General features: G+C 39.2%; 1 protein-coding gene across 10 annotated transcripts; it reads left to right on the top strand.

Moving 5' to 3' along the window:
- Positions 1-27,800, top strand: MATR3 (matrin 3). Of its 10 annotated transcripts, none has more exons than XM_064458869.1 (15): positions 573-713; positions 9,096-10,165; positions 14,659-14,720; positions 15,244-15,285; positions 15,544-15,647; positions 16,822-16,874; positions 17,352-17,477; positions 18,086-18,211; positions 18,400-18,570; positions 19,850-19,981; positions 21,460-21,503; positions 21,971-22,361; positions 24,002-24,395; positions 25,011-25,132; positions 26,732-27,800. In XM_064458869.1, the coding sequence occupies exons 2-15, from the start codon at positions 9,275-9,277 to the stop codon at positions 26,780-26,782; spliced, it is 2,709 nt and encodes a 902-aa protein (XP_064314939.1). In that variant the 5' UTR covers positions 573-713; positions 9,096-9,274; the 3' UTR covers positions 26,783-27,800. The 10 variants fall into 10 exon arrangements, with proteins under 10 accessions (XP_064314946.1, XP_064314944.1, XP_064314939.1 ...); XM_064458870.1 differs by having other exon boundaries at positions 606-717; XM_064458872.1 differs by having other exon boundaries at positions 647-667.

The raw sequence follows: 27,800 nt of genomic DNA, 5'->3' as shown, positions 1-27,800 counted from the left end.
TGCTCCGCAGGGGCTATGAGTGTCTGCCCTGTTCCAAAGGTAACAACGCCCTGGGGGTCACAGGAGCCAAGTGGCAGCGAGGAATCCGCGTTATCGCGAGCAAAAACCTGCGAAAGCGCTCGGCTCGCCTTGCCCGTTCCTCCGTTTCCAGTCACGGAAAGCGGGAGAGGCAGCAGCCGGCATGGGCCCTGAAGGGACCCCCGGCCCTGTCTGAGGAAGGTTCGCCTCTGCCGGGGCTGGGGATGCGTTTCTTCCCTGGGGAGCCTGGGGCACAGAGGGGACCGAACGTGGGACCGTCACCCCACGCCGCCCCAGCGGGGACAGCGGCTCCGGACGGGCGGGAAGCGCGGAAAGGATGGAGAGCAGCCTCGAACCCGCCGTCCCCAGAGACCACCCCACCCCCCCAGGGGGCGGGGACAGGCGGATGGTGCCAAGCCCCGCCCCCCGCGCCTTCCCATCCGCCCCCGCGGGAGCGCGCAGACAATGAGCGGAGGGCGGGCGGCGGGCCGGCGCCGCGCGGTGCGGTGGGACTCTCGCGAGAGCAGGGTGAGGGGCTCCCACATCTCGCGAGATCTGGCCTGGGGGCCCCTCCTTCCCCTCACCCCCTTGGCCACATCCACACACGGAGGGCGGGGTGCACGGGAGGCCGTCGCCACCGAGCGGAGCGGTACTGGATCGGACCGGAGCGAACGGAACGGGGCGGCCTCCGCCGGGCACGTGAGCGGGCGGGCAGCGGGCGGGCGTGCGCTCGCGAGCGCGGCGAGCCGCGAGTGGGGCTCGCGCAGCCGTCTCTCTACCTCCCTCCGTCCGTCCCCTCCCCCGCCGCCACAGCGAACGGGAGGCGCCGCCGCCGCGGTCGCTCCCTCCCCGCCTCCCTCCCTGCCTCCCCGCCGCCCCCGGCCCGCAGGTAGGAGCGGCGCTGCGGCGGCCCCCGGCCCGCCGCCATGTTAGGGACCGGCCTCGGCGGCCGCCGCTCCGCAGAGGGGGGGCGGGGAGGGGACACTCCGTTAGGAAAGGCCGCGGGGTGTGGGGCGGAGCGGGGCGGGCGGCGGCGCATGCGGGAGCGGCGGGCCCGGCGGGTCCGGCCCGGCGGTGCGGCGGCCCCGCGTCTGACCCAGGGCCCTCCTGCAGCGCCATCCGGCGCCCCCGCCCGCCGCCCGGCGGTACTGCGGCCGGGTCGCGCCGCCTCTGGCGGGCCCCAACAAAGCCCTGCGCCCGGCCCTCGCCGCTGGCTCGGCGGGAAGGGCCGGCTCCGGCGGCGGTCCCCTCCCCCAGCCGTCCCCCAGGCGCTTGCCGAGGGCCGGGAGAGGGGTCTCTTCTCGGCCGCTCGGTGTTCCGGCACGTAATTCGTGTTCTCAGGAGTGACCCCAGCTAGGACCGCGCTCTGCCCGCCGACTGTAATTTGGCCGGGGCGTCCCGCTAGCGGATCTGTTTCCAGCGGAGGCCTCAGGGTCGGCGCTTTCCCTCCCCAGCCCACAAAACCTCCACTCGGAAGCTAAGCAGCATGTTACAGACGTGCGTGCTGCCTTAACAGCCGTCTCTGAAAGACCTTAGTCTCGAAAACTACGGGTTTTGATGTTTATCTGGCATTAAGAATTAATGAATAGAGCTTTAAGAACTCTGTCAGGGAAAGCATCCGTTTGACTCCTCTCTCTACTCAGTTTCACTTTCATATTATTTAGGCTGCGGTTACAAACCATGCTGCGGGATTTATTCTTTTTTTCCCCTCCTGTGGTGGATTAACAGCATTCTATGGTTTTTATGTACACATTTTGTTTCCAGAGTCAAAGTAACGATAAAAAGTTCACCTATGCTGAAAATAAGCAAAACTTGAACTTTCTGGGAACCTGAAGAACTGTTTTGTTTTGATAAATGAAGTATTTATGCTGTAGAAAGAAAGCTGAAAATATCCCTCTCTGTGGATATAGCCTCTATGTGTGGCTTTTTTCCTTTCCACAAAGCATACCTTTGGGAAAAAAGTATCTAATGCTGTTTTAAGCACTTGAATAGTCTTTATTGTTTTTTTCTCAGCCTTAAATTCTTCAGGTGTTTTTTTTTTTAAACTGTAGGTGGTCCTGACTTCCTAAAGTAATATATAAGAAAGGAGCAATTCTTGTTGAAAATGTAAGTCTCTCAAAGCAGGCTGTGTAGTTTTCGTGCCCCAGAAGAGGAAAAGTGGGCATTTTCGATATTTCTTTATAAGGAATCTGTTGATCCAGTGGTTTAATCTTCCTGAACTTTGAAACGTGATAATACATTGAAAACTTTAATATACTAAAATCATATATTCTTCCAAAACGTAGTGAAATGTACATTAACATTTTTAATGTATATCGAGAAATTAGTTAACTTCTGTCTTGAATTTTATTTTTTTAAAAAAAACACACTCAAAATGACTTATTACTGAATTGGATAGAATGATTAAATTTGAGTGAGGGTACTGGAACTTGAGCCTTGTCCATACGTGAGTTCAGTGGTAACCCAAAATCTGCACTTCTGTGTTGTGCACTAGGTAAGGACATGAAACCTGAGCAACAAATTCAAGAATTTTGGTTGCTTCCTAATGATTCTGGTGAGGCTTGCAATGTCACAAGCCTTTTTTGTGTTTGTTCTAGAGAAGCTATCTGAAGTTACTGTGTATTGAAAACTTCAGTTTCCAGTGTCTTGTACATATCTAGGTGTTACATACACTCCAGCACTGAATGATGGGAAGAAGAACCAAGAGAAATTCCTAAATGCAGCCTTAAAATGTGAACATCCATATTCCTAAAGGTTTTAAAACTAAAAACCAATTAAGGAGGAGCAAAGAAGAGTCAGCCTTTGAGGCTCTAAATGAAATTAAGTATCTGTGGTATTATGAGCCATACAACTGAGATATAATTGCCACCTGGTTTGTTCCATTTTATAAATAAAAATGCTTATTAATTTGGTGGGAATTAATGGAGTAAACATTGCTTACTGCCCTTCTCAGAGTTGCACGTCTCTGCTGAGAGTTCGGTGCATGCAAAGATATTTTGTAATCTAATACTTAATGGTGCTCTGGGTAGCTCAGCAAATGAGAAAATTTGGGCGATTCAGTCAAGCAAATGAAAAAGTGGGGAAGAAGCTGTTGTACGCAAAGCTGTGAAGTAATTATTTCCATTCAGTTTACTTGTTATTTTATGAGTGTGTTTTTGTAGCCTCTATGCTACTTGCATTCTTCCTCAGTGCTCTGAGTCAACAATTCTTGAATACAAAAGTAAATACCTCACACTATTTCTGAACTAATTTAGTTTGCAAGTGTTTAAGTACCATATTGTGTAGTCATAACTTAAACAAGAGAGTTTTTATTTTGAGCACTAAAACAGTCCCTTGATTCTTTGCTGCAGCTAGAATACATTTCCACAACCTCAAGCAAGATTTCAGCTCGGAAAGAATGTGATTTTTATCCCAGTTCTGGAAATGCCTAGAGGCAGGCTTACATTCACTGATTAGTCAGAAGGCTTTTAATCGCTTACCACATCAGAATATGGAAGTGTTCTGTTTTGGTTTTAAAAAAAAAGTGAAATTGGTTCACTGTTACACTGATTAACTCTGATCTGGTCTATCTTTGGATCTCTTTATGTACGACCAGTTTGTTTTTTAGAAATAATTACGTTCTGTGATTTTTGTCAGAGTTTTGGTGCCTGTGAGGCTATTCATCTCCAAAACTGATGCGAATGAAGTGATTGTCTCCTCACTTTGCCAAGTGCACGAATATAATTATTACCAGAGCTTCCAGTCTAAGATCCTACATCATTCTGCAGTGACTGTTTTTGCCAGACCCCTTCTGTTGAACCAAGTCTTAATGGCTTTACGGAGCTTTTCGTAGGTGCTGGAAACTGTGCATCCATCTTGTTGTAGAGTTAGAGCTCTGAAGGTAGTGACAAGAGTGGGCCTACAAGTAGTAGGGAGGAGTGCATGGAAGCTGTAGAGGCAATCATGTGTATAGAGCAGTCAGTACACGTGACAGCAGTTATTCTGTATGTTCCTGCTTGGTTCTGTTTTCCCTTTCTAAAAATACACTTTTTTCTTCTCTTTCTGTACTGTTCCTTGGACCCTTTTTTCACTTCTGTTGTTTCTGTAAAGGAATAAATGCACTTTTTTTCCATGCACTTACAAAAAGGATGCTTGAATTTATTAAATTATGTCATGAGCAGAAATAGGAAATCAGTGTCTTGTCTTTTACAGTGCTCTTTTCTGCATTCAGATGTGGGAAACTGTGTAAGTACTTTTAAGACTCTCTACTGCGAAACTAGTTATTTTAATTCCACATTTATAAGTAAGTCTCTTTCAAATGTAATACTTCTCTGTTCTGAAGCAATCCTCTGTCACAGTGACTCTAGATTTCAGCCTTGTTCCTCTGATCAGGCAAATCACTGAGATGAAGCTGACCATAATCCTAAAAAATGAAACTCTTCCAGTTGTTCTGCAAGGCCTGAAACAGATTGTCTAATCTGTGCACAAAAACAGCGCGTGCATCCAGTGTGCCAGGTGCTGCTTAAATTTTTGAGGTCGTGACCTTTGAGGGTCAGTTGAACAAGATGAGTTGTTTTCTTGCATGTGAAACAGCAATATTAAATAACTGCTCTGAATACTGGTACCTGGAATGGTGATAATCTCCATTTTCTTTAAGGCTGCTAGACAATTCCCCCTTTGCCTTTGGAAAGAGTGGCCTTTTCTGTATTGTCCAAGTTAAAGTAATCCCGTAGACTTCAAATCCCTTACACTCAGTCATTCAGTAGCTAGATAACATCTGCTTCTAATTTCCTTGTGAGTTCTTGGTTTTACTACTGTTATTTTAAGAGCAGCACGGGGAGCTCTCTGTCTAAATTTTTCACTTGAACTTCCAGATCTCTTCCATCGATAACCATGATGTGTCGGTGACAGTTTTGCCAAGGAGCATATGAATTCTTCCACAGCAGAATAGGTTGCAGCAAAAGGGATTGCTGCACTGAGTGTAATGTGTAAAGGAGGAGAAGGGAAAATCTGTAGATTTTTATCCAAAGATCAAGAATTGTGGATGTGGAACTTCTTTGAGACTTTTTTCCCAAGGGTGTACAGTCTTCAAAAGTCTTGTGTTACAAACCGAGGGTTTGTTTTTCAGCTTGCAGATTATTTCACGTTTGTGACGTGATTGCATGTATTTGATTAAATTCAATGTGTTTTGAGTAATTTTCTTTTTGCAGTGAAAGTGAAACTGAATAGAAAGTGAAAAGTTATTCTTAATTTTTGAGAGCTTTCTATAAATAGTGGAAGAAGAATGGATAAAAGATGAGTTGTTCTAAGAACAAGATTAATATTGGAGCTATAATATGTATGCACAGGTTAAAAAAGCTGAGAGTGTTAGAAGGAATAGGGAGCTAGGGAATCATTTTCAGCCTACTGGTGTTCCATAAAAGGTGGTAATCTAAGGTTATCATGTTCGGCATGATAAATGTATCTCAAAAATTCACTGAATTAAACTGTTCAGGAACAAAAATAAATATGTGGAGCAAGAGTTCTCTAAGTTTTATTGAAAAGAGTTTATAATCAGTTTTACATAAAAAGAAAAACCTTCTATAGTGTTTGAAAATCAGCCTCATTTTGGCCTTTATTTGGTAGCAGTGTATTCTGTAGGATTCAAATTTCTTATTTTTGTCTGCCTTTACAGAAAACTCTTTTGCAACTTGTAGAAATAAAATGGTTTTTTTCATTGTCCACATTTGTCCAGAAATCTAGTTGCATTTTGACTTTCAACTTATTTCAAGATTGCTTTATAGTATATATTTTCAAATCTTAATATGGCCAAATTTCTGTCCAAAGATCTTAAAAATGTATATCTGAAAGCCTCTCTGTTCCCAGTATAGCTGAAATTACATGAAGAACAATTAACACTTTCAACTCAGCTAAATCACGTCTGGATCTTTAGACAGCTTTGTTCAGTCATACTCATCTTGTTGCTGTGACTCAGTTGATGGCACATGCACTTGTTGAAAGCTGGCATTAGCCCGTGGGAATGTGTCTCTATCAGATACTGACATGAAATCTTTCAGAAGTGATCAGCGCAAGAAATGCTGTCTTAGAATCACATACTAAACCTGACCATGTGGAAGTTAAACATTCTGTGGTATGATATTTAGAGCTCTTAACCCACCTTGTTTTGTTGTTGCCTTCATCTGATCTTAAAGAGATGGGAACGGTTGGAAGTAGAGTACAACAGCAATTGCAAGGTGACAGTGATGAGATAAATAGTGATTTTTGAGGATAACTCAGAAACTTAGTTTCTGTAAGTGCTCTGCTCGAATGCCTAATGAGGTGTAGGGTAGTTTACTGGCTAGCACACCAGCTGTCTTCATCATTCAGTTGCCTTACTGTCCCACTTCATGCTTTTTCATAAGATTGTCCCTCTTTGTTTCCTCCTCCCATTTTTTCCCCATCTTTCCTTTTTTTATTTCTCCATTTGCTGCTTTCTTCTGTGGGTGTTTGCAGCAGCAGCATGGTATGGTTGGTTAGGTAAAACCTCCCTGTGTATGTGGGGTCAAAGCATGGCATGTAATCGGGTTCTCTGCAGCCCAGATCTGCGCCGGTCTGGGATGTGATGGGTTTTGTTCTCCACTAATCCTTCCAGAGCAGCAGACAATGAACTGCCAATTCAAAATTGTGACAAGAGGATTAGTGAGCATCTGTTCAAAGAGAAAGGGTATTTTTGAAGAGCGGGGAACTTTCCTGATTTAGTGAAAACTGGAATAGCGCAGGTCCTTGCATTAACAGCAGGACGCACCATGCCTTTCCTGACCCATGTGGCTGTCTGCTGAATTGCTGGCAGGGTCTGGTTTGTAAAGCCCTCTGGAATATCTGATTTTTGTGAAGAACCTATTAAGTTCAGCTTCAAACCATTCTGTAAGCGCCTGAATGAACTAGAAGGAAATTTATATGTAAAAATGGAAGGAGTAAGGATTAACTTGTAAAACTGTCATAAAGTACTTTGAAGATTACTGAACGCATGTAAGATAAAACATGGTACCCAGGTGAATATTAGTGTTTCTCTCATGTTTGAACTCGGAAGAGTTTTGGCTTTTTACAATATAGTTCCTAAATGCTTTCTATTCAGGTGTTCTTTAGTGTAGTCAGCCTGTCCTGGATATCTTGCTTAGAATATGCCTCATCTGCTCTCCCTATATTCTTGTTTTACTGTTTTTCTCTGAAGCTTTCTGCAGAGCTTTTCTGTCTTCTGCCTCAGATACTTTTAAACTTTTTTTCATACCTATGTTTCTCAATCTCTTATTCTTAACCAAATGTTACACAATTAAGCTTATTTTGACTCCAGTGTGTGTAGATCTTAAAAGCCTAGCTGAATTATGAGTTTGGATGTACTGATAACAGAATATGTAGCAAACTGTATAAAGCCATTACTTTGCAAAGATGGAGTTCTGTGTGGGTTTTGTCCTTTAGGTCTCTCTCATAGAATCCATTATTTTTCTACATAAATGCATAATTAACAAGTGCTTTTCAGCTTAAAGTAGAAGAAGCTTTTGGGGCTATTGAAACAGGGCCCTGGATTGAGTAGGCAGTTGGGATAGAGACGTGCTCATAACCTTGACCTTTTTTCTTCTGTTTCCAGTACAAGAGAAATTGCCTCCTGCAGAACTGGTCTCTTCAAGGGAAAATCCTTCCTCTCGTTTTGTCCTTTCCATTCCTCCCCAAATGTACCTGTTCTCTTAGAAGCCGATTTCATCTGGAGCTATGCAATTTGTGCCTGTTTCTTTTTCAAGTGATGTATTTTATATGCATCTGAGTGGCGGTGCTGGAGAAGCAAAACTACTCTGCAGAGATTTGAAAGGGCTTTACTGCATCGGGGACCCAAGAACAGCATATTCCTGGTGGAATATTTTCATGCATGTTGAATTGCTTTAAATTTTATGTATCTATCCCAAGGCTGAAAGAGTATGGGGAGAAGTGTTACAGTTTATTTCTGCTCTGCACTAAAAAAAAAACAACCCCAAAATCAAACATTTAATGAAATACAATTATTGCACCATAAAGTATACTGTGGGTGTTGATACACTGTGTAGTTAAAACTTGAAGTAAACGCAGTTGAACCAAGTATTTAAATATGAGGTTAGTATTTTAGTGGGACACAAGGCAGGTATCTATCTCTTAAAAGTATTGTTTTAGGATCTTTAACTACCACATGTGGTCATGGTATCAAAGTGTCAGACCTAAACCAAGGAGAAAGCAGTATGCTGGTAAGAGACGCAGATACTGCTGTCCTGCAGGGCTGGCTGGGGGAGTCGTGCCATCTCCTGACTCACCTAGTGTCTCTTTCTGCAGGATTAGGGATTTCCATGGGTCTCCCATCCCACTACTAAGCCTGACCTTGTTTGGCTTGAGGTCTGAGAGTACAGGCTACAACACAACTGAGTAAAGAATCACTTCTGAAGTGCTGTTATCCGTATAACTGCAATTTGAGCAAGAGGTCTTGTTTACTTCCTGCAAAATTTAAAACTTGTTTTTCTTGTTCACATCCGTCTTCACATCGGTAATTTGAATTTTACTGCATAAAGATTGAATATTATGTTTGATCTTATTTACCAGATCTTACAGCAGAAACTTTTTGCCCAAACTTCAGTTACTTTTAACTTCCTTTCGTCCTATTCTGTGGTGGTATAGGTTTCATTTTCAAATATGTATTATATGCCAAAGTCATCTTGGATTCTGTGGGCTTCAGTTTTTTGTGGTCTTCTCATAGACACAGTACAGTAACATAGGGTATAAACAAAACCATTAACTACTAGCACAAAAGCCTCGATCTCTAAACTTTAGATGCTTTTAGACATCCCAAACTTCTGAAACTCACTTGTCTTTGGTATGAAAGTAGCTTTTTGTAGAATAGTAGTATGTATAGGAAACATGACTGTATTTTTATCTGAAATAATATATATGTAGGTTCTGGGTACCTCTTGAATCTGTTAAGTTATGTAATAAAAGCCTTGTAAGATTGAGATCTTTAATGTTTTTAGATCAACATGATGCATAAGTTTAAAACTGCATCTGTTTAAAGGGATTTATGACTAAAACTGCTTGTTTTTCTACAGAATTGTCTGGTGTTTCTCAGCTTGAAGAAGATCTGCAGTCATTATTGATCCTCTTTCTTGGCGTTACCATTTTTGAAGTGAAGTTTGCCTAGCTTTCTAGTGTGAGCTCTCTTTTCAGCCATCTTATAAAAAAGAACAAATTTTTTTGATCCATAAAGTAGACAAGCTATAGTTCTACAATGTCCAAGTCATTCCAGCAGTCATCTCTGAGTAGGGATTCACAAGGTCATGGGCGTGACCTCTCTGCAGGAATAGGCCTTCTTGCTGCTGCTACCCAGTCTTTAAATATGCCAGCATCTCTTGGAAGGATGAACCAGGGTACTGCACGCCTTGCTAGCTTAATGAATCTTGGAATGAGTTCTTCATTGAACCAACAAGGATCTCATAGTGCACTGTCTTCTGGTAGTACCTCTTCCCATAATTTGCAGTCTATATTTAACATTGGAAGTAGAGGTCCACTCCCTTTGTCTTCTCAGCACCGTGGAGACGCAGACCAGGCCACTAACATTTTGGCCAGCTTTGGTCTGTCTGCTAGAGACTTAGATGAACTGAGTCGCTATCCCGAGGACAAGATTACTCCTGAAAACTTGCCTCAGATCCTTCTACAACTTAAAAGGAGGAGAGCTGAAGAAGGTTATGGTAGAGATGGCAGATCATCCACACGGGAACCACCATACAGAGTACCTAGGGATGATTGGGAAGAAAAAAGGCATTTTAGAAGAGATAGCTTTGATGATCGTGGTCCTAGTCTCAACCCAGTGGTTGACTATGACCATGGAAGTCGTTCTCAAGAATCTGGTTATTATGACAGAATGGATTATGAAGATGACAGATTAAGAGATGGAGAAAGGTGTAGGGATGAATCTTTTTATGGTGAGACTTCGCATAACTATCATAAATTTGACAGTGAGTATGACAGAATGGGTCGTGGTCCTGGTCCTGAGAGATCTCTCTTTGAGAAAAAGAGAGGTGCTCCTCCAAATAGCAATATTGAAGACTTCCATGGATTCTTACCGAAGGGTTATCCCCATCTGTGCTCTATATGTGATATGCCAGTTCATTCTAATAAGGTGAGTTATGCACCAGATGCTTCTATTTTCCTTTACGTTGTAGTATCTGTTCTGTTTTTACCTATTTCTTTAATTATTTCTGTAGCCTGGTTGCTTTTGAAATGATCTGAAAGTTGGTTTGAGAGTGAAAAAGGCACTTGGTTTATTTGCAAGGTAATTGTTAACAAACATTGTAAACCAGGGCTTTACATTAATGTATTTTGTTTGCCCAGATTGCGTAACTTCAAGTCAAACAACTATCATCTACTGGGATATCTTATTTATATTTTACATCTACATGTTCTCTTAACCACAAACATCTGGCATTCAAGCAGTTTTTGGGTGGGTTTTTTATTTTTTGTTGGTTTGGGGTTTTTTTGCAGTGTATCTACTGTGCTATTCAGGAAGCTAGTTTCAGCTCTCCTCCACATCTGTCTTGATTGCTGATTTATATATAGTTAAGATGCGTTCTTGCACAGTTCTGCTTTTTCCCTGTCCAAAGGGAAAGAGTTAATGTAGAGCCCTGGAACTTATTTGCAAAAGTAAAAGCCACATTATAGATTAGCTCATTCTTGCCTTTTTAATTTCACTTTAACACTCTGTCTCATACTATGGCTGAAATTTGTCGTCATTTTTCTCCTTTTTCACAACTTTCTTAGACACTTCAGACTCACTTTTTATTGTCACATGTTGCATCTATCCCTGTAGACTCTCTGAGCAATCAGTCTGCTGTTGCAGTATCCTGCTCTGTGTTCCTAGTAGTGTTCTTTACTTGGCTCGCCCGTAGAGTGGATCTTCGGGTATGTTCGGTTATGCTGAGACTTCACTCTTAGTTTATTCGTGAGAAGTTCAACTCTCTGCAAAGGTAGCAGGTTACTCAAAATGGCCTATTTATTCCGACGTTATTTTCGGAGCCTTCTCACTTTCGGCTTTTCCAATTTTACTCATCTTGCTGATTTCCAGTATACTAGGCAATTTAATTGGCTAATTGGCTAATACAGTGCCCCTCTTGTCACAATTAGTGGCTAATTAGCTTGAAGGCCTTCAACTGAAAATATAATACATGCTATTACTGTGTAATTGATATAATGTGAATTGCTGTTACTAACCGTTTCTTTACAGTTTACCTCTCAGAAAGCACTGCTTCTGTACATCTAATCTTTTTGAAACACGAGAGTTATTCTGTCCCTGCAAAGAAATGATTAAACCAGTTTAGAGCACACACTGTATGATTCTAGCTGATCTGACAGTCTATGAACTTGTGTTGGTTTAATTATTTTTTTATATATAAAATAAGCACAGTAATCCAGGTTTCTTGTCTCCTGAATTTTACAATTATTTTCATAAAAGGTTTTAAGTGTTAACAGTTTAGATGCCATGCTCAGTTCTATAAAAGGACTTCATTTGGTTAGATTGAAAACATAAACTTCTGAGGCCCTTGAAGATGGCAACCAGTAATCCTGTAAGTAGGGTTCTTTTTAGCACTTTATTTTAAAGCCTCGTGGTTCTTAGTTTGCTTTGGTATGAAGATCTATTGAAAGGATATCCAACATGAAATATCTTTCCAGGTATGAGAAATACCGAATTCTTTTGACAGCATAACTTAAGTGGCTGACTTCTTCTGTGACATGTAAAACCATCTGTTTGGTTTTTTTAGGAATATACTTCCACTTAAAGTGCTAGTACACCATAAAATGTTTGAGATTGAATCTTCTGTTTCTTATGACCCAAGTTTGGGCTTTGTTCCTAATTTCAGAAATCATGTCACCCAAGAATTTTTCTCTTTCTCTCCTTTTTTCCTCTGCTTTGCATACCTAACAGTTACAGAATTTCTTACTTTATGCCTCCCACAAAATTGAATCAAGTAGAACTTAACTTTAAAAGTTATCAAATCTGAACCAAAATTTATGGAAAGCAGAAAGGGAATGCTTTTCTTGGCTGGGACAATGTAAACTTATGACTGCAGTATCAAAATCATTTTCCTCACCTCCAAAGAAAAATATCATAGAAGATTTTTTTTTTGAAGTGTATGATAAAGCAATGCGTATTTTAAGCCAAAGCAAGGGGTTAAACACCCTTAGTGTAACTTAAACTGACAGACTAGTCGCCTGCTTTTTCTTTTTTGGTGGTATTCTTAATTGCTTCTTTAATTTGATGTGTATGTATTTTAAGACCCAGTTTCTTTTCTGCCTAATTGTGAAGTAAATTGTGCCCCATGTTTTTTAGGCATTTTGTCAATCCTGATCCCTTTATGAAGGAATGAGGTGTTAGATGTGAAGGGATTGTCTTCCCTGCCAAAGAAACTGGTGCAACATGAGCAGATGAATTTGGAGGTTAACACTTGAAACAGTGATACATCTCAAAGGAAGAACATGGCTGTGTCCCTAATAGAGGGCTATCTAAAATTAGGTGCTTAAGTTTGGCCTGATTTTCTGAAGTACAGTGCGTCCTCTTGCTTCCATCAATTGAGGGGAAAGGTAATCTGAGTTTTAAGAAACTCAGTCTGGATTTTCTCTACCTTAACTTTGGGCATTCATGTTAATTAGTGTCTGTAAATACCTAGTGCCCTGAAACCTCAGAGGAGTGAATGCTTCAGACTGGGCAGAGGCAGGGAGTAAAGGGAAGTTCAGGGTAAGAATTGTATTTAAAAGGTTAAAAATGTAAATCAGCCATTGCTGTTCTGAAAACTTTCCCTGGGGGGGGGGGGAAAAATCCATATATGTCAGATCTTCCTCCTTTTTTTTGCCAATTTAAAAGCATTTGAAATATAACAAGAATGAGATCTCCCAAACTTTGGCTCTAGTTTATAATTTAGATTATGTGTTAAGACAGCTTCAAAGCATGGTATATCTAGCAGAATCAGCCACTGAGGCTTTACATTGCACACCCAAATTTAGAGGATTTTTTTAGAGTTTAAAGGGCTGTTCTCTGTACTAAAACTTGTTAGCAAGTTTTAAACTGAAGAAGTTCTGGTTTTAAGAATAGAATGTTTCATAGGTAGGTTTGCTTGGGGTTTTGGGTGGTTTTTTCATCCTAATTGCCAGCATATTTATTAATTTATAGTTGCAGAGCCTACATCTTGTGCAGTTAACAAGAAAAAGTGGTGCTCTCATTTTACATCTTGATAAAATGAATGAAGGTTTCATCTTGCTCCACATTATATTCTGCATATCATGGAGTAATATTGGGACATAGCTTAATGACAGTACTTTATGGGAGACTTTAACTCCAGGTTTTTCTCCTTTGTGAAAGTACAAGGTAGGCATTTAGCATATGGAGACACTACAGTAAGCCTCGGGATTACCTCATTGTATCCAGAAGGATGGCTGTAGTGTGGCAGAAACTAAAAATCAGGAAAGATGATGGATTAGGAAAAAGTCATTTGTGGGTGCTGAGCAGAAATATGCATGTAAGAAGACATAAAACAGTTGGCCAATGCAGTACATGTGTTCCCAGCTGAAAATGTAGCCAATCAGAGAAAACCTTCAGTTAAACTGCCCACCAAAGATCTGTAATTACCCTCCCCTTCGCTCCTCTGTGAACCTAAAGCTAATTTGCCCCATATGTCTCTGCTGATCCCTTTGCTTATTGAAGAGCATCAGAGTGGAAATTGGATTGTGACTCACCAATGTGCAGCAGTGAAACCTCAGAAGTTCTGTCAGTTTACAAATGCAAATATAGCACAAACTAGTGCTGTTACTTGTGAGAATGTAAGGATACAGAGATCAGGCACTCTATACTTCAATAAAGGAGGAGTCCCCATGCCTTCTCTCTTCTTGAAATAACTCCCTCCATAATCAAAACATTCTGCAGAGAAAAAGTAAAAAGCCCTCATTCCTTTCTAGTTCTAAAGCCAGAACCAGAAGGAATTTTACCTGGCTGATTTGATTTAACTCCATTATTCCTCCTTTGCACCATCTTGATTTAAATCTCCTTTTTTTTTTTTCCCTTGATTCCCCACAAATGGTCATATATTTTTATATGACACCTGTATATTTGACTTGTAGTTTGTCCTAGCTATGCACTTCCATTTCTCTTAGTCTTTCCTTTCTGAATTCCTTGCAATTTCTTGGCTTCTTTATGGTTCTGAAATCTTGAGTGTTTAGTTCGCATTAATCTTTAAAAGTCTGAGGAATGAAGCAGAGAGAGTGGAGGAAATTCTAAAATTAGTGAAGAAAAAAAAAAAATCTCGGCATCCAGCTCTAAAAGTTGAGATCGCAATGATATGCATGTGTGCTGTAGTGGTTATCCCATAGTAAGCTTTGCACCTCTGAGGCAGGACCAAGCCCATAGATTGCAAGACATTTTTCGTCAGACACCTTTTTACCCGGGTTAGGAGTTGAGGTAGGTCCAGTTTCAGTGTCTCTTTGAAGCACTACAGAAAGAAATGTCATTATGTATGTATCTCTGATACTTCACCTTAGAAGAGAAGATACTGCACTATACAACATTATTTTGTTAAAAATGGCTCGCCATATGTGGCTGTTAATTTTTAATTATTTACTTTGCTGCAGGAGTGGAACCATCATATCAATGGAGCGACTCACAGTCGACGTTGTCAGCTGCTGCTTGAAATGTACGAATTTGAAGTACAGTAAACATTCCTGTGGCATGAGGGTGTGCACAACTAAACAGTGGTCAATTATAAAGCAGGTTTAGAAAACATGCTGTGCCTTGTAAGGAGTGAAAACATGCAACTTGGAGCATCTTCCTGACAAAAAAGGCATCTCTGTTCATAACTTGAATCCTGCTGATCTATATGCAATTTTTAGAGTTGGATCTTAGGAGTTGATAATCTGTTGTAATTTTTTTTTACGAGTCACTTATACCAACTTCTAAATTTGTGTTGTAAAACAGTGTGCAATTTGTATTATAAGTTGGCAGAAATGTTACATGTAGTGTAGGAGGCTTCTCATTACGGATAACACTTTTATTCTGTCAGTAGGTACTGCTCATGTCTCTTGTAGTGGTCCTGTAGTGGGCAGTGTTACCATGTATATTATCTGTGTTAACATGTAAAGGTATTGCTGCTTGTATGACAATTACTCCATAGGTAGATGAGATTGTATCTATCTTAGTTTTTTTTTCTTTCTTTTAAGATATCCAGAATGGAATCCTGACAGTGATTCAGGACATGGAATGTAAGTAGTGATAAATTTTAAACTATTTGTAATTTTTTATTTGAAGCAGATTGTTCTTCAAATTTTATGTGAAACAATGCACCTCCTTTTCTTCAAATGGTTACCTCCTTTTGTTTTGTGCTGGCTGAAGAACAGCAGTAAAAGGAGCCAAAGTTGATTTCTCCTTGGATGCTCTGCAGAAATTAGGGGTTTTTTTTGAGAATGAAAGTTTCAAATTTTTTTTGTTTAAAATGAAAGTGTGTGTTCTTCTCATTCTAGGGGTGATCCTTTCATGTTACAGCAATCCACAAACCCTGCACCAGGAATTCTGGGACCACCACCACCTCCATTTCACCTTGGAGGACCTCCTGTTGGGCCGAGAGGTAAAGTTAACAGGCACCTGCTTTTACAAGACTTAAGATCTTGTGGGGCTTTTTTCTTGTTTTAATTTATCAGTGTTTTAGAACAAAAAACCGAAACACTTGGTTTTCTGAACAGTGGAACTGAATACATTAGTCCTTCCTTAGCCCAAGACTCGTCCTCAGTTCCCACACTTTGACTTTTCTACCATCTGCTAACTACCAGCCACGTTATATAGTAGGCTTCTTAACTGTGTTTTATTTCTCTTTTCTCCTGTCTGGAAGTTTTTTTGCGTTGTCTTCCACTTAGCTACATGTTGGTGGGTTTTCTTGTGAAACTTGGATGAATTCAGTGTCCTAAGTGTTCTTCCCCCTTAACTTGAAATTAATTTGGCAAATAGATTTGAATAGAAACTGAGAAAGGCGAAGATAGAACGATCATGCAAGCTGCCTCTTCACAGGAAGGCAGGCTAGGAATCAGATTCTTGCCTGCAGTTGTCACTTTCTTTGAAGTTGTTATTACCTTTCAAATTTTTGAGTGACTAAGAAGCAAAACTAGTTAATTGACCTAGCTATCCTGACAGAGTACAAGATTTCATAACACTTTGAAGGAATTTTTAGTTGATAGATGCAGTCATACTTAATTTCATTAAAATAATACTGTTAATTTTTCAAAACATCTCAAACTTGACTTTGAGCCAAACTATCTAAAAGGCTTTTTTCAGGTGTTCCTTAGTAAAATGGGCATTATGATAGAACTGGTGGTGTTTTAGGACCAAAACTAGGAGTCTCTTTTTATGCCTAAAAGCTCAGTTGTAAAAAGTGTATCTTGGTTAAAAAGATCTCACATTGTTTGTGTATGGACACATTTTGCTATGGCAAATCTTACTCTAAAACAGGATTCTTTTTTTCAATGGGCTTTACTTATTCTCTGCTATTTCTGCACATCAGTAAATGCAGCTCTTTCTCTAACATTGAACTGAACAGAATGATCAGGAAGGAGGACCTCAAGTTACAAGAGCTTTGAAATAAATGAACAGCCTTTTCAGGCTGTAATAACAATTAGATTTTAAAACACGACATCATTCTGGTGTAGTATTAAAGTGACTTCTATCTCATAAGAACTTGTAAAGAGAACATGTTAATAGCAGTCTCACAGGTTGAACTAAGCTTGCTTGTCCTTTTCATTTTTTTAAAGGAGCTGGAAATGGAAATATGCAAGGACCGAGACACATGCAAAAGGGCAGAGTGGTTAGTATTAAAGTTTGTTTTCTTTAATTAAAAAAAAAGGAAAAACCACACAATTTTATGCAAATATGCCTTCTGTTTGCTTTCATAAGATACTTTTGAATATATGGATTGTCTTTAAAAGTCTTGAAAGATTTTAGGATTTATTTGTTTAGAAGTACTGAAGCTTTGGAAGAAGATTGAGGTTTCATTGTGCCAAGTACTCTACAAAATATTTGTTCCAAAACTGTAGAGGCCCTGTTTTAAACGTTCTCTTTCAGTGAAGCTGTAGGACATGAACATATAGAAAGGCAACTTCGGCATTGCAGGCATCTTCCTCTGTGCAAGTCCCTGGAGGTTCTGTGCCTTTTCTCTATGCATCTTGTTCTAGATACTACTGAATATTTAAAAATTATAGTAACGCAGAGCCTTGACAGACTTTAGGTTAGCTGATAACACATTTTCTTCTCATGTTGCGTATGCATGCTTTGTCTTCCACAGGAAACAAGCAGAGTTGTTCACATCATGGATTTCCAGAGGGGAAAGAACTTGAGATATCAGCTACTTCAGCTTGTTGAACCATTTGGAATAATTACAAATCACCTGATTCTAAATAAAATCAATGAGGTAAGATTAGGCCCTTTAGTACTGCTGTTGGCACTGCTTGGTGGCTTCAGTATGCTTACTGTCTGAGCTTAATTTTTGTAAAAGGACTTGCTCAGCTACCAAGCAAGATTACACACGTCACCAAGGTCACATGTGTGAAAGAAAGGGTGATTAGTGTGTTTCTTTCCAGAAATGCTCTAGTACTGCATTTTAACTTAAATATTGTTAACAAATCCTTCTTGTTCGTCATTCATAGCTTTCTCAAATACACTATGCTTGCAAATTCTGTTCATGTTCTCATATTCTCTGAAAGCTTACTTGGTCTTAGTTTGTACTATACAGTGTGTCATATTTTGAAGTGTGGAAAAAGCCAATATCATAGAAGAGAAAAAGCAGGAAGCAATTGAATGTTATGAATCCAAATCTAGGTGGAAAGTAAACAAATGAAATAGTTCTGTTTATGCACCTAAATAAAGTATGTGAAATTCATGCCAAGTTCTGCAGGTCAGTTAATGGTGTAACCAAAAAGCAATTTTCATTTTTGATGCAGCTGTAGAGAGGAGCTTGAGATTTTAAACAAATACTAATTCTTGAAGGAATGTGTGTAATTTGCTTTTATATGATTTCAGGCATTTATTGAAATGTCGACCACTGAAGATGCCCAGGCTGCAGTAGAGTACTATTCAACAACCCCCGCACTGGTATTTGGTAAACCAGTCAGAGTCCACTTATCACAGAAATACAAAAGAATAAAGGTAAAATGCTTTGCTTTTTTTAACGTTGCTTTATTTTAATCTGGGGCAGTCAGTGTTACGAGGCTCTTGCATTTAAGTTATTCTTAGTTTATGTACTTCTCAGCTGTATCAGCTTAATGAAGGGACAGTCACCCATGTATATCTTATGTGGTATGTTCTTCAAAAATTTCATTCCCTCTTAATTTTAGAAACCTGAGGGTAAACCTGACCAAAAAACTGAGCCGCCAAAACCGGAGCTTGGTCGTGTGATTCACCTCAGCAATTTACCTCATTCAGGATACTCTGACAACGCAGTACTCAAACTGGCTGAACCGTATGGAAAAATTAAGAACTACATACTCATGAGAATGAAAAGCCAGGTAACTGACCATAGGAACATGCATGCGTGAAGATTTGGAACTAAGGTTTTTAGCTGTGAAGAAATTACATGCCTTTAATCGGTGCATGTGTAGACTTTCTGCTTTAGCATGGATACGGAAATTATTGGGGGACTATGTAGGTGGTGTTCTGCTCTCTAGCTTACTGCAAAATGTTACTGTAATGTGAGCTGCTTTAAAAAAAAAAGCCTCAGCTGTGAAGACAGTATATTTAGCATTGGGGCTTAATTTTTTTTTGTTATGCAGATGTCTAGGAGTCTTGGAACTTCTATTAAGCCTGAAAAAAAATTACCTATGAAACATGAACAAATACATTCCATTATTACATGTTTCTTTCGTTTACCCTTTGTTTTTCATTAAAACTAAACCAAAGCAGTCCTGCTGTGGTGCTCTAACTTAAAAAAAAAAAAAAAGTTAGAAGATAGTGCGTTGCAGGTATTTAGTAAAATGCTTCGGATGTGCGTGTACATGGTATCTATAAATACACAGGGGTTTAAAGTATTTAGTAGTTAGTTCTAACTTTTTTTTCATCTCTGCTGTCCCAGATTGTTGCTCCCTTGGGTTAAATAGGAAAATCCAGCACTTACTCAGAGATGAGTTCCTGAATCCCCTAATGCTACACTTGTGGAACAAAAAATTACTAGAACTTATTATATGACCCCGAGGAAGTCCTCCCTGACCTTATTTCACTGGAAAAATAAAATCCTTTGCTGTCTAAGGTGGATGCAGAAACTGCTTTCTTGTATCTGCCAATGATGCTCTAGCCCAGATGTGGTTTTAAAAGCTTCTTCAGCAAACTTAGTGTGTCATAGGCTTGTTTCTTAGAGGAACACCTCACAAAGCAGGGCGGCTTATAGACCAGCGGCTGCTGCCTTTCTGTTTCAGACTTCTCTTGGAAAAAACAAAATACTGGGTTTGTTTCTCAGCTACCCTGGAATTCCCAGATACTTAAGCACCAAATAAATGAGTTTCAATGACCATACACTTTTTATTTGGAATCACTTTACGGTTACCTTTTTTGCAGATTATTTAAATTCCTGTTGTTTCATTTCAGAACTTTCTGGGGGACAGATATTACTGAGTTCAACAGCTGGAGTATATAGAGCACTTTGGTAAATTTTAACACGTATGGCTACTTTGGAGAAGATGGATACAGCATAATTTTGTTTCAGCATTTGGAAATGCTGTGTTTTAAGTCCTTTTGCCTGCAAATGTGTTGTGTATTTCATAGTTGTTTTTAATGTGTTTTTAATCTTTTCAGGCTTTCATTGAGATGGAGACCAGAGAAGATGCTTTAGCTATGGTTGAGCATTGTGCCAACAAAGCACTCTGGTTCCAAGGCAGATGTGTGAAAGTGGATTTATCTGAAAAATACAAGAAACTGGTGTTAAGGGTAAGTAGTGTCTTTAGTTTTTTAATTGTAGTTAAAGGGGTAAAGTGAAGTAGAAGATGGCTATTTCTTATTGAGAATTTAATGCCACTTATAAAATGGAAGGATTCACTTTAGTATTTTCTGGCTACTTAAGTGCAGTTACTTAGCATGTATGGTGTTATGAGGCCTAGAACAAAGTAAAATGAACTTCCTTTCAGCTTAAACAAAAAAACAAACTACTACCAGAATTCAGATTTTTTAGAGTAATTAGTGTAGATTTTAATTACAATCTCTCCACTTAGAACATTCTATAATGTGGGTTCTCTTTTTCTCACCCCCCTCTCTGAAAATGATCAGTCAGTAAAATCAAGCTGGGTGGGAGAACTATGTACTTGTACACTGTGTGCTTATTTCTTTGTATTTCTTTCCACAGCTGCTGGTTGTTCTGTCCATTTTGTTGTACATGTACTCTTGTGTACAGAACAAAGACAAAATGTTATTAGTGACTCCTTTTTAAACTATGAAGTGTTACAACAGAATGTGTTTCCTGTGTTGGATGCCATCCAAAATTTTTTTTCATTATCACCATAAAGCTTTTTGATCTCTGTGGATACTAACCCCAACTTAGTTACTTAGATAGTTACTTAGTTACTTAGATATAGTCTTATAATCTATTTTTTTTAGAATAAGCTTTGTCAAAACTTAGGATGTGACTGTACATTTGCATGTGCAGCTCACATCGAGGGAAGGGTTGGCTGATAGCTTTTTTTTTGACATAACACCAGGCTAATATTCTTGCAATTTTAAGACATTGTCCATCAGACTAGGACACTAGGTAGAAAAGCAAGAGAAATTTGAACTGTCAGGCTGTCTCATAAAATAACATAAGCTTTCTATTGTGACCTATGAAGAAATCATACTATTGCATGTGATCATGCACAAAAACCCAACACTTTGTGGAAAATTCTAATACTTAACTAATGCATTGAATAGTTTTCCATGTTGCTACCGTTCAAGTGGAATTTTCCTATTCAGTAACTCCTAAATAAGTGTTGATCTTAAAGGTCTTCTCTAACCTAAATGATTCTGAGATTCTATCATTTGAGTCTTCAAAATCTTTCCATGTAGCCCGCTGTTAGCAATAGGGAGAGGAATATAGATTAACACTGACTTGTGCCGTTGCCTGCACTGCACCGTCTCAGCTCATAAACAAAAAAGGAATTGCATATGATTTTTTTCTGGAGCAGGATATCTCATTTGTTTTGTATTAAATAACTTAATTACTGTGGGTGAAGATGTGGGATTTCTAGGTTGGTAATGTCCTAACATAACAGCAGCTTATTAACTGGTTGGTAGGTGGGCATGGTAAAAGAGTACATGTGGATTAACGTAATTGGAAGTGCTTGGCTAGATTGTACTGTCTGGTCTGAATTAATGCTGCAACAGTTGTATAAATAATACTCTACTGTCACTTACAAATTTTTTAAATTTTATTTTAGATTCCAAACAAAGGAGTTGAGCTGCTGAAAAAGGATAAAACTAGGTAACTTCCTATTGCTAAAGCATGATGTTGTTTAAAAGGAATATGAAAATACTTTATCCAGAGTATAGAAATGATGTAAAAGAAGTCAGGCAAGCTCTGAGATCAAATTGTTTGTTGTGGCCTGAGATTAACTGTTTCTAATATGCCACCTACCCTCTCCCTCTAATGATGGTGATTTCACAGCCTCTTCAGGCTCCTCAGAAAATCTTTCCAGTCCTTAATTAGCCTTGCCTTCCTACAGTTTAAACCCACGAGCTGTTGTCCTGTCTTCTAGGGACAGTTCCTCCTTGCAGCAGCCTCTTGTATATTTGAAGAATGGGGTCTGTCAGGGTTTCCCTCAACCTTCCATTTTCTGAACTAAAACACAGTTTTTTCATGCTTGTCTAGAAAAATACAACCTACCTTGTTTTTTAGTAATTTCTGGCCTTTCTTCAGGTTTACAAGCAAGTATTCTTTGTTCTTTACAGAAAGAGAACATACTCTCCAGACAGCAAAGATTCTCCAAGTGATAAGAAGTCTAAAACAGATGCTACTCAGAAACCTGAAAGCGGCAGTGTAGAAGATAAAGTGAAAGAGGAGAAACAAGATGATGCTGCTGAGCCATCAGGCACTAAAAGTAGTGAACAGGCAGACCAAGATGAGCCTAGTTTACTCCTTGAATCTGAGGATGAGCTGCTAGTGGATGAGGAGGAAGCAGCAGCACTGTTAGAAAGTGGCAGCTCAGCAGGAGATGATGCAGATGTTGCCAATTTAGCTGATGTGACTACTGAAGAAAAAAAGGACACAGCTGATGATGTGACCCTAAAAACTGAGGGGAATGTTGTGGCCAATCCAGCAACAAAGAAAAAGCTTAAAAAGGTAATGATACAGCAAGGTACCTGAGTGTGGAATACAGTGTCTAACTTAAATAGCACACCACAGTACATTCTATTTCAGATCTTTTTCTGTGAGCCTTTAAAGCACAGGTATGGCACATCTGTCTGAAGAGAAACAGGTGTTAAAGCCATGTGAAGAAAACGGAAGATCTTGTTGGATGCAGTGTACAAATGGAATCAGTTATAAATCACTTCCTATTTTGACAGAAACTGCTAACTTGTAGCCTTCTAACCATGTTACTTTCTGGGGTTTTTCTTGCCTTTCTCTTCACCCCTTTTTTGAGTAATAGTAAGTAACCAGGAACAACTTCTCCTGAGCCATTTCTCATGAGACTGTAGTTACTCTTTTGAGTGCAACAGAACAATGCCATTCACACTTAGTTATTTGGGACTTGAGGCTGATCTAGTCTTGGACAAAATTCTATGTACATCTACTCTTTATGCTTAGCCAGAAAGGTAGGCAAGTCCATTTGCAGTTAGCCAAGGGCCACTTTCATTTGGGGGTGGGGGTTTCAAGGTGTCTTCAGTCATAGGCTACTTGCTGTGGAGTTCCTGTTTCTCACCAGATGATCCCATGCTCACGTGGTTTTTATGTCCTACCAACTGCTTTTTTTCATGTTGAAATCATACTTGCTTATGTGGAGTAGCATGAAAAATTTTATTAACGCTATTGACTTGGAATGTTGTTTTACAAAAAAGTACGGCATGTTCCTTAATTAAGTGTGCATGGTTTCCGGTTTGGGGGATCCTTCTATCAGGAAATTAGTTACATGGTGTGGGATTAGTACTGCCAATGTGAATGGCAGTGATAATTTCTCATTATGTGAGTATCAGTTATGATAAACTGCCTCAAAACCCATACTTGCTTCCTTGAAGACCTACATTCTTAGAGCACAGATGTGAAGCTAATGCTGCTTCAGTACTACTCACGATTGCTGTTAAGCATGTTTCAAAAAAATTGGAATTCAGACAGATTGACTGTCTCTTAATGAAGCTGGATTTTAAGAGACCTCCATAGTTTTGGTGGTTGGTGGCTTTGGGGTTGTGGGTTTTTTGGAGGGAGGTTGGGGGTTCTTTTTTTAATGCAGAAGCTCTGAGCTTTCCAGTGGTTGAAAAAGAGCTCTTAAATTTTTTTAATGAACTTTCATACTATTAGTGGGCACAGAAGTATTCTGGTAAGGTTTTACCTTTTGTGCAGGCACAGCTTGAAGGAACTTGTGGGACTGTCTCAAATAGAAATTAAACTTGTGCATTCCAAAATGACTTCCACTTAAAATTAAAATACTCATGTTAGAAGGACTTTCAAAGTAAGAATAGAGCAAAAAGATAAATTCTCAAGTTGAACATCACATGTTGATACGATAAAACAGTGGGCCCTCATTATAAAAAAAAAAAAAAAATTATTCTGAAATTTACCACTGGGACTCTGGAGTACATTTAAAAAGAGCTTGTTACATTTCTGCATGTTTGAGTAACATTTTGAATGAGTGGGGTAGGTCTTGAAGGAAGAATTTGAGCATTTTTCCAGGGGATTTGGAGAAGATACTTCTCTTATGAAATTTAAGACAGTTTGAGGGAAACATTTAAGAATAAGCTGACATAAGGAAAACATTTTCTCAACAGCGATATGTGGGTGGCTTTCCACGGAGCATGGAAGGTTTTGTCACTCTAGATGAGGTTGGTGATGAAGAAGACTCGGATCATCAAAAACTCCGCAAGTCGGGTTTGGCAGTAAAATCTGCTGGCAAAAACGATGATAGTTTGGCAGAAATCAAGGTAGACAAGATTGAGGAGCCAGAGCAGGAAAATGAAACATTAGAAAATGGAACCAAAACCGAAGAGACTTCCAAGGCTGAAACTGTTGAAGCTTCTGATACCACAACAGCACAGGATACTGAGAAAAATGCCCATGAAAATGCAGACACCCAGGATGAACAGGAAACAAAGAATGTCCAAGAGAAACCTCTGGTTCCAGATGAATTTAGGATTGGGCCATACCAGCCAAACATTCCTGTTGGTAAGGCTGTTTCTATTTCTTTTTCAAATATGTCTCTGTGCATTGCAGTAGCATTTCTCATCTCATTTGCCTTTTATTTCTGGCAGCACATTGCCTCTGAGACTTTCATGTTAGGGCTTCCCACTCTTCTCCCCTTATTCACTCCTTCCCTAACCCTAGTATTTTCTTTTTCTTCCCTTATTTTCATACAGTTCTCCATAACACTTTCCTTAGGCAGAAATTAAATTGGAAGAGGTATATCTTAGCAAGACAAATTCAATTAAAAGCACAAAGCGCAATAGTGGTAATAGTTTAGATTCATACTAAATACTCAGAACTCAGAAACTGATCACAGAATGTTGTTAGTTCTTTTGAAGGAACCAATAAAATGGACCCTTAATCTGAAAGGTTGATTTTAAATAAATTAAAAAACAACAACAACAACAAAAACCTGCACATATTTAGTTATTATTAGGCCCCGGCTTGACTAAACTAAAACAAGGACTTTTAAAGATAAAGCAGCTTTTAATGTAAAGTGAATTATGGTTTTAAGATTTAGCTGAAATGACATATGACATTAAAAGAAATGATATAGAGTAGATCTCTTAGTTTATTTTGTGGTGTTTACTTCTCTAGGTGTGAATTATGTGGTACCCAAAACAGGGTTTTATTGCAAATTGTGTTCCCTGTTCTACACAAATGAAGATGTTGCAAAAAAGACCCATTGCAGCAGCCTTCCTCATTATCAAAAGTTGAAGGTAAGGCAAAAACTTGTTCATTTTAAATGGCGTGATTCTTTCCTGGGGAATAGATCTGAACGAGACTGGACCGAGGGAGGAAATAAAAAAGCTTTCAGGCAGTGGAAATTGGCTTATTCTCTAACTTTTTGACTCAAGCTAGACCTCTCCAAAACTTCATCTTTTGAAAATAATACACAGGATACACATTTTAAAGATGGGCTCCAGCACTTTTTTTTTAAATTTGAATTAAAGAGGAAATTCCAATTGCAGTAAAGGCCAGGCTTAGAAATAGTGGTGCAGAGGAAGTACATATGACAAAAATCCCTTCTAGTTATTCCTTTGACAGTATTTTTAACCAGCCAACAGCTTACACTGAAGCTTTTATATATTTTTAAAAAACATATTTGCAACTTCTGATTTTGTGAGCTATGTTCTACGATTTCTAATTGGATTAGGTATCACATGATTGCATGGCATGAATGATAATGCTGCTGCTGTATCTTTGTGTACTCTGAGCTGCTTTTAAATATGACCTCCAAGAAAGGGAAATCCTAAATGAAATGCTAATAATAATAGTGTTCACATAAATTGATGTCATACCAGTTGACGATTGAGCTGAAAACAAACCTTGGGGGTTCTGTAGAAAAGAAGGTGGTATCTCAGGCTCTGTTTGCGTTCTCCCTTGCAATAATAGGGAACACTAAACAAATATAGGGCCCTGGAAGGCAGATGGCACAAATAAATGTCACAAAGCAAAGGACATGATCAAGGAGTAGATCAGAAAACCAGTTACCATGCAGCATCTTATAGTGAGAAAAACCCACTTCATCCATCACCCATAGCTTTTTTCTTTTTTTTTCCATTGAGATACCTGATGGGACTTTAAAGACTTGATGTAAAAGGGGAAGCGGGGGAAGTAATCCCAATTTATTAACTTTATCACTTAAATGAAACATGATTTTATTTACTTTTTCCATGGCACAAATGACTAGCGAGCTGTTCTTGAATGACTTTGTAACATTGGTGTGGTTTTAGAATCGGGGAAGGAAGTGGGTGGAAATGCAGCTTTTGTTTCACAATGTCAAGGCACTTCTCTAGCTGGGAGTCTTGTTCACTTTGAGAGCAGTAGGAGTAAATAAATAGATGGATTGCTACCAGATGTCATCGAAGTGATAACAAATTTCCTCAAGCATCCAAAATAATCCTCCTCTAGGGAGGGGAGATATTTTTTCTCTGGCTTTATCGATGGCAAATTCTGACCAGGTAAGTGGCAGAAGTGCTGTCACGAGTCCATGACTAAATGAAAAGTAGTTCTCTTGGATTGCCAGCCTGTTGGGAAGGCATTAATGGGCAGGGCCAGGTAAATGGCTTGCAGAGGCTGCCGTTTGGTGCTTACTGGTGGTGAGCTGTATGTTCGGTGACATGACGACAATCTGGAGCTTCAAACGAGCTCCACTTCAGTATATGGAGAAGTGCCAGTCATGTTAGTTATGACCTTTGCAGTTAATATTCACAGATTTTACAACTTGGAAATTGGATTTATGTTTCTATTATTAATGTTGTGACACTGAGAAACTCTTTAAATATATCCAAAATATGGTTGCTTTCTTTTAACAGAAAATTCTGGATAAAATGGCCGAAGACCACAGGCAAAAGAAAGAAGCTTAAAAGGAAGGAAGGATGTAAGGAAAACAGTGGCTTTGTTTTTAATGTTAATCTTTTTAAAAAGCAGTACAAGTAGTAGATGGAAATACTGTATTCTTTTTTGTTTTAGTGAAATACAGTAGGCATTATAGGTCTGTTCATGTGTTAAATGTTGTAGCAAAAAGCATACACAGTTAAGTTAATGACAAAAATTTGTTCTTAACGTGAGAATGGCAACAAGTTTTTGTTTTGACACTTCAAGCTATTAAAGAAAAATCTTGCACCCTTGTGGAAAGCTCATCTATGGGAAGAAAACTTCATTTAAGTGAAATTTACTACTTTCAAGCTTCAGAAATTGTCTTTCAATTCCATTCTCAATAAAGAATAAAAAGTAATGCTGTATTTTTATTTTATCTAGAACATTCCATATTTCAGTCTGAGCCTAGCAGATATTTAATTTCGAGTGTAAGCCTGTCATTGCATTTCACTTTTGAAAAGTCTTTAAATGTAAGTTGCATTTTTAAATGTTGAATTGCAGTTTCTTTTAATGTCATTGCTGTTATATAGCAAATAGGAAAATTAGTGATTAGTCAGCTTTACAACTTTGTGATTTTTTTTTTCCTAAGCCCTTGGTAGACTTTCCTATTCAACTATTCCATGTATTTTTAGTGAAAAGTAAATGCCCATTCTCCTCTGACCAGTATTATTTCCTTAAGCTCTTCCTGCTTTTACTTGAATCTTGTAGCTGTCATAGATCCCTAGTCTATCCAAAAGCAGCATTTGAGTCCTGAGATGTAAAAAGGTATCTTTATATTCTTCACATGTAACTTTTTCATACCTGCATTTTAAAACAGTTTTTGTTAAAATCTGGTTTTGTCAAGAATCTTTAGAACTGTGCTCTTAATGTACCTGCACATGTGATATGTGAACAGGAATTTGCATGTGTAACTTGTGTTTATCTGTAGTTTTTGTTATTTACTGCTTATTTGTGAATTCAGGTTACTAAAGTGATTTACCAATAAACAAAGCTAGGCACCAGTAA

This window comes from Phalacrocorax carbo, chromosome 8 (genome assembly GCF_963921805.1).
Source record: "Phalacrocorax carbo chromosome 8, bPhaCar2.1, whole genome shotgun sequence".
NCBI lineage: Eukaryota > Metazoa > Chordata > Aves > Suliformes > Phalacrocoracidae > Phalacrocorax > Phalacrocorax carbo.
Note: the sequence above shows the minus strand (reverse complement) of the source record. Positions and strands in the feature narration are given on the sequence as shown.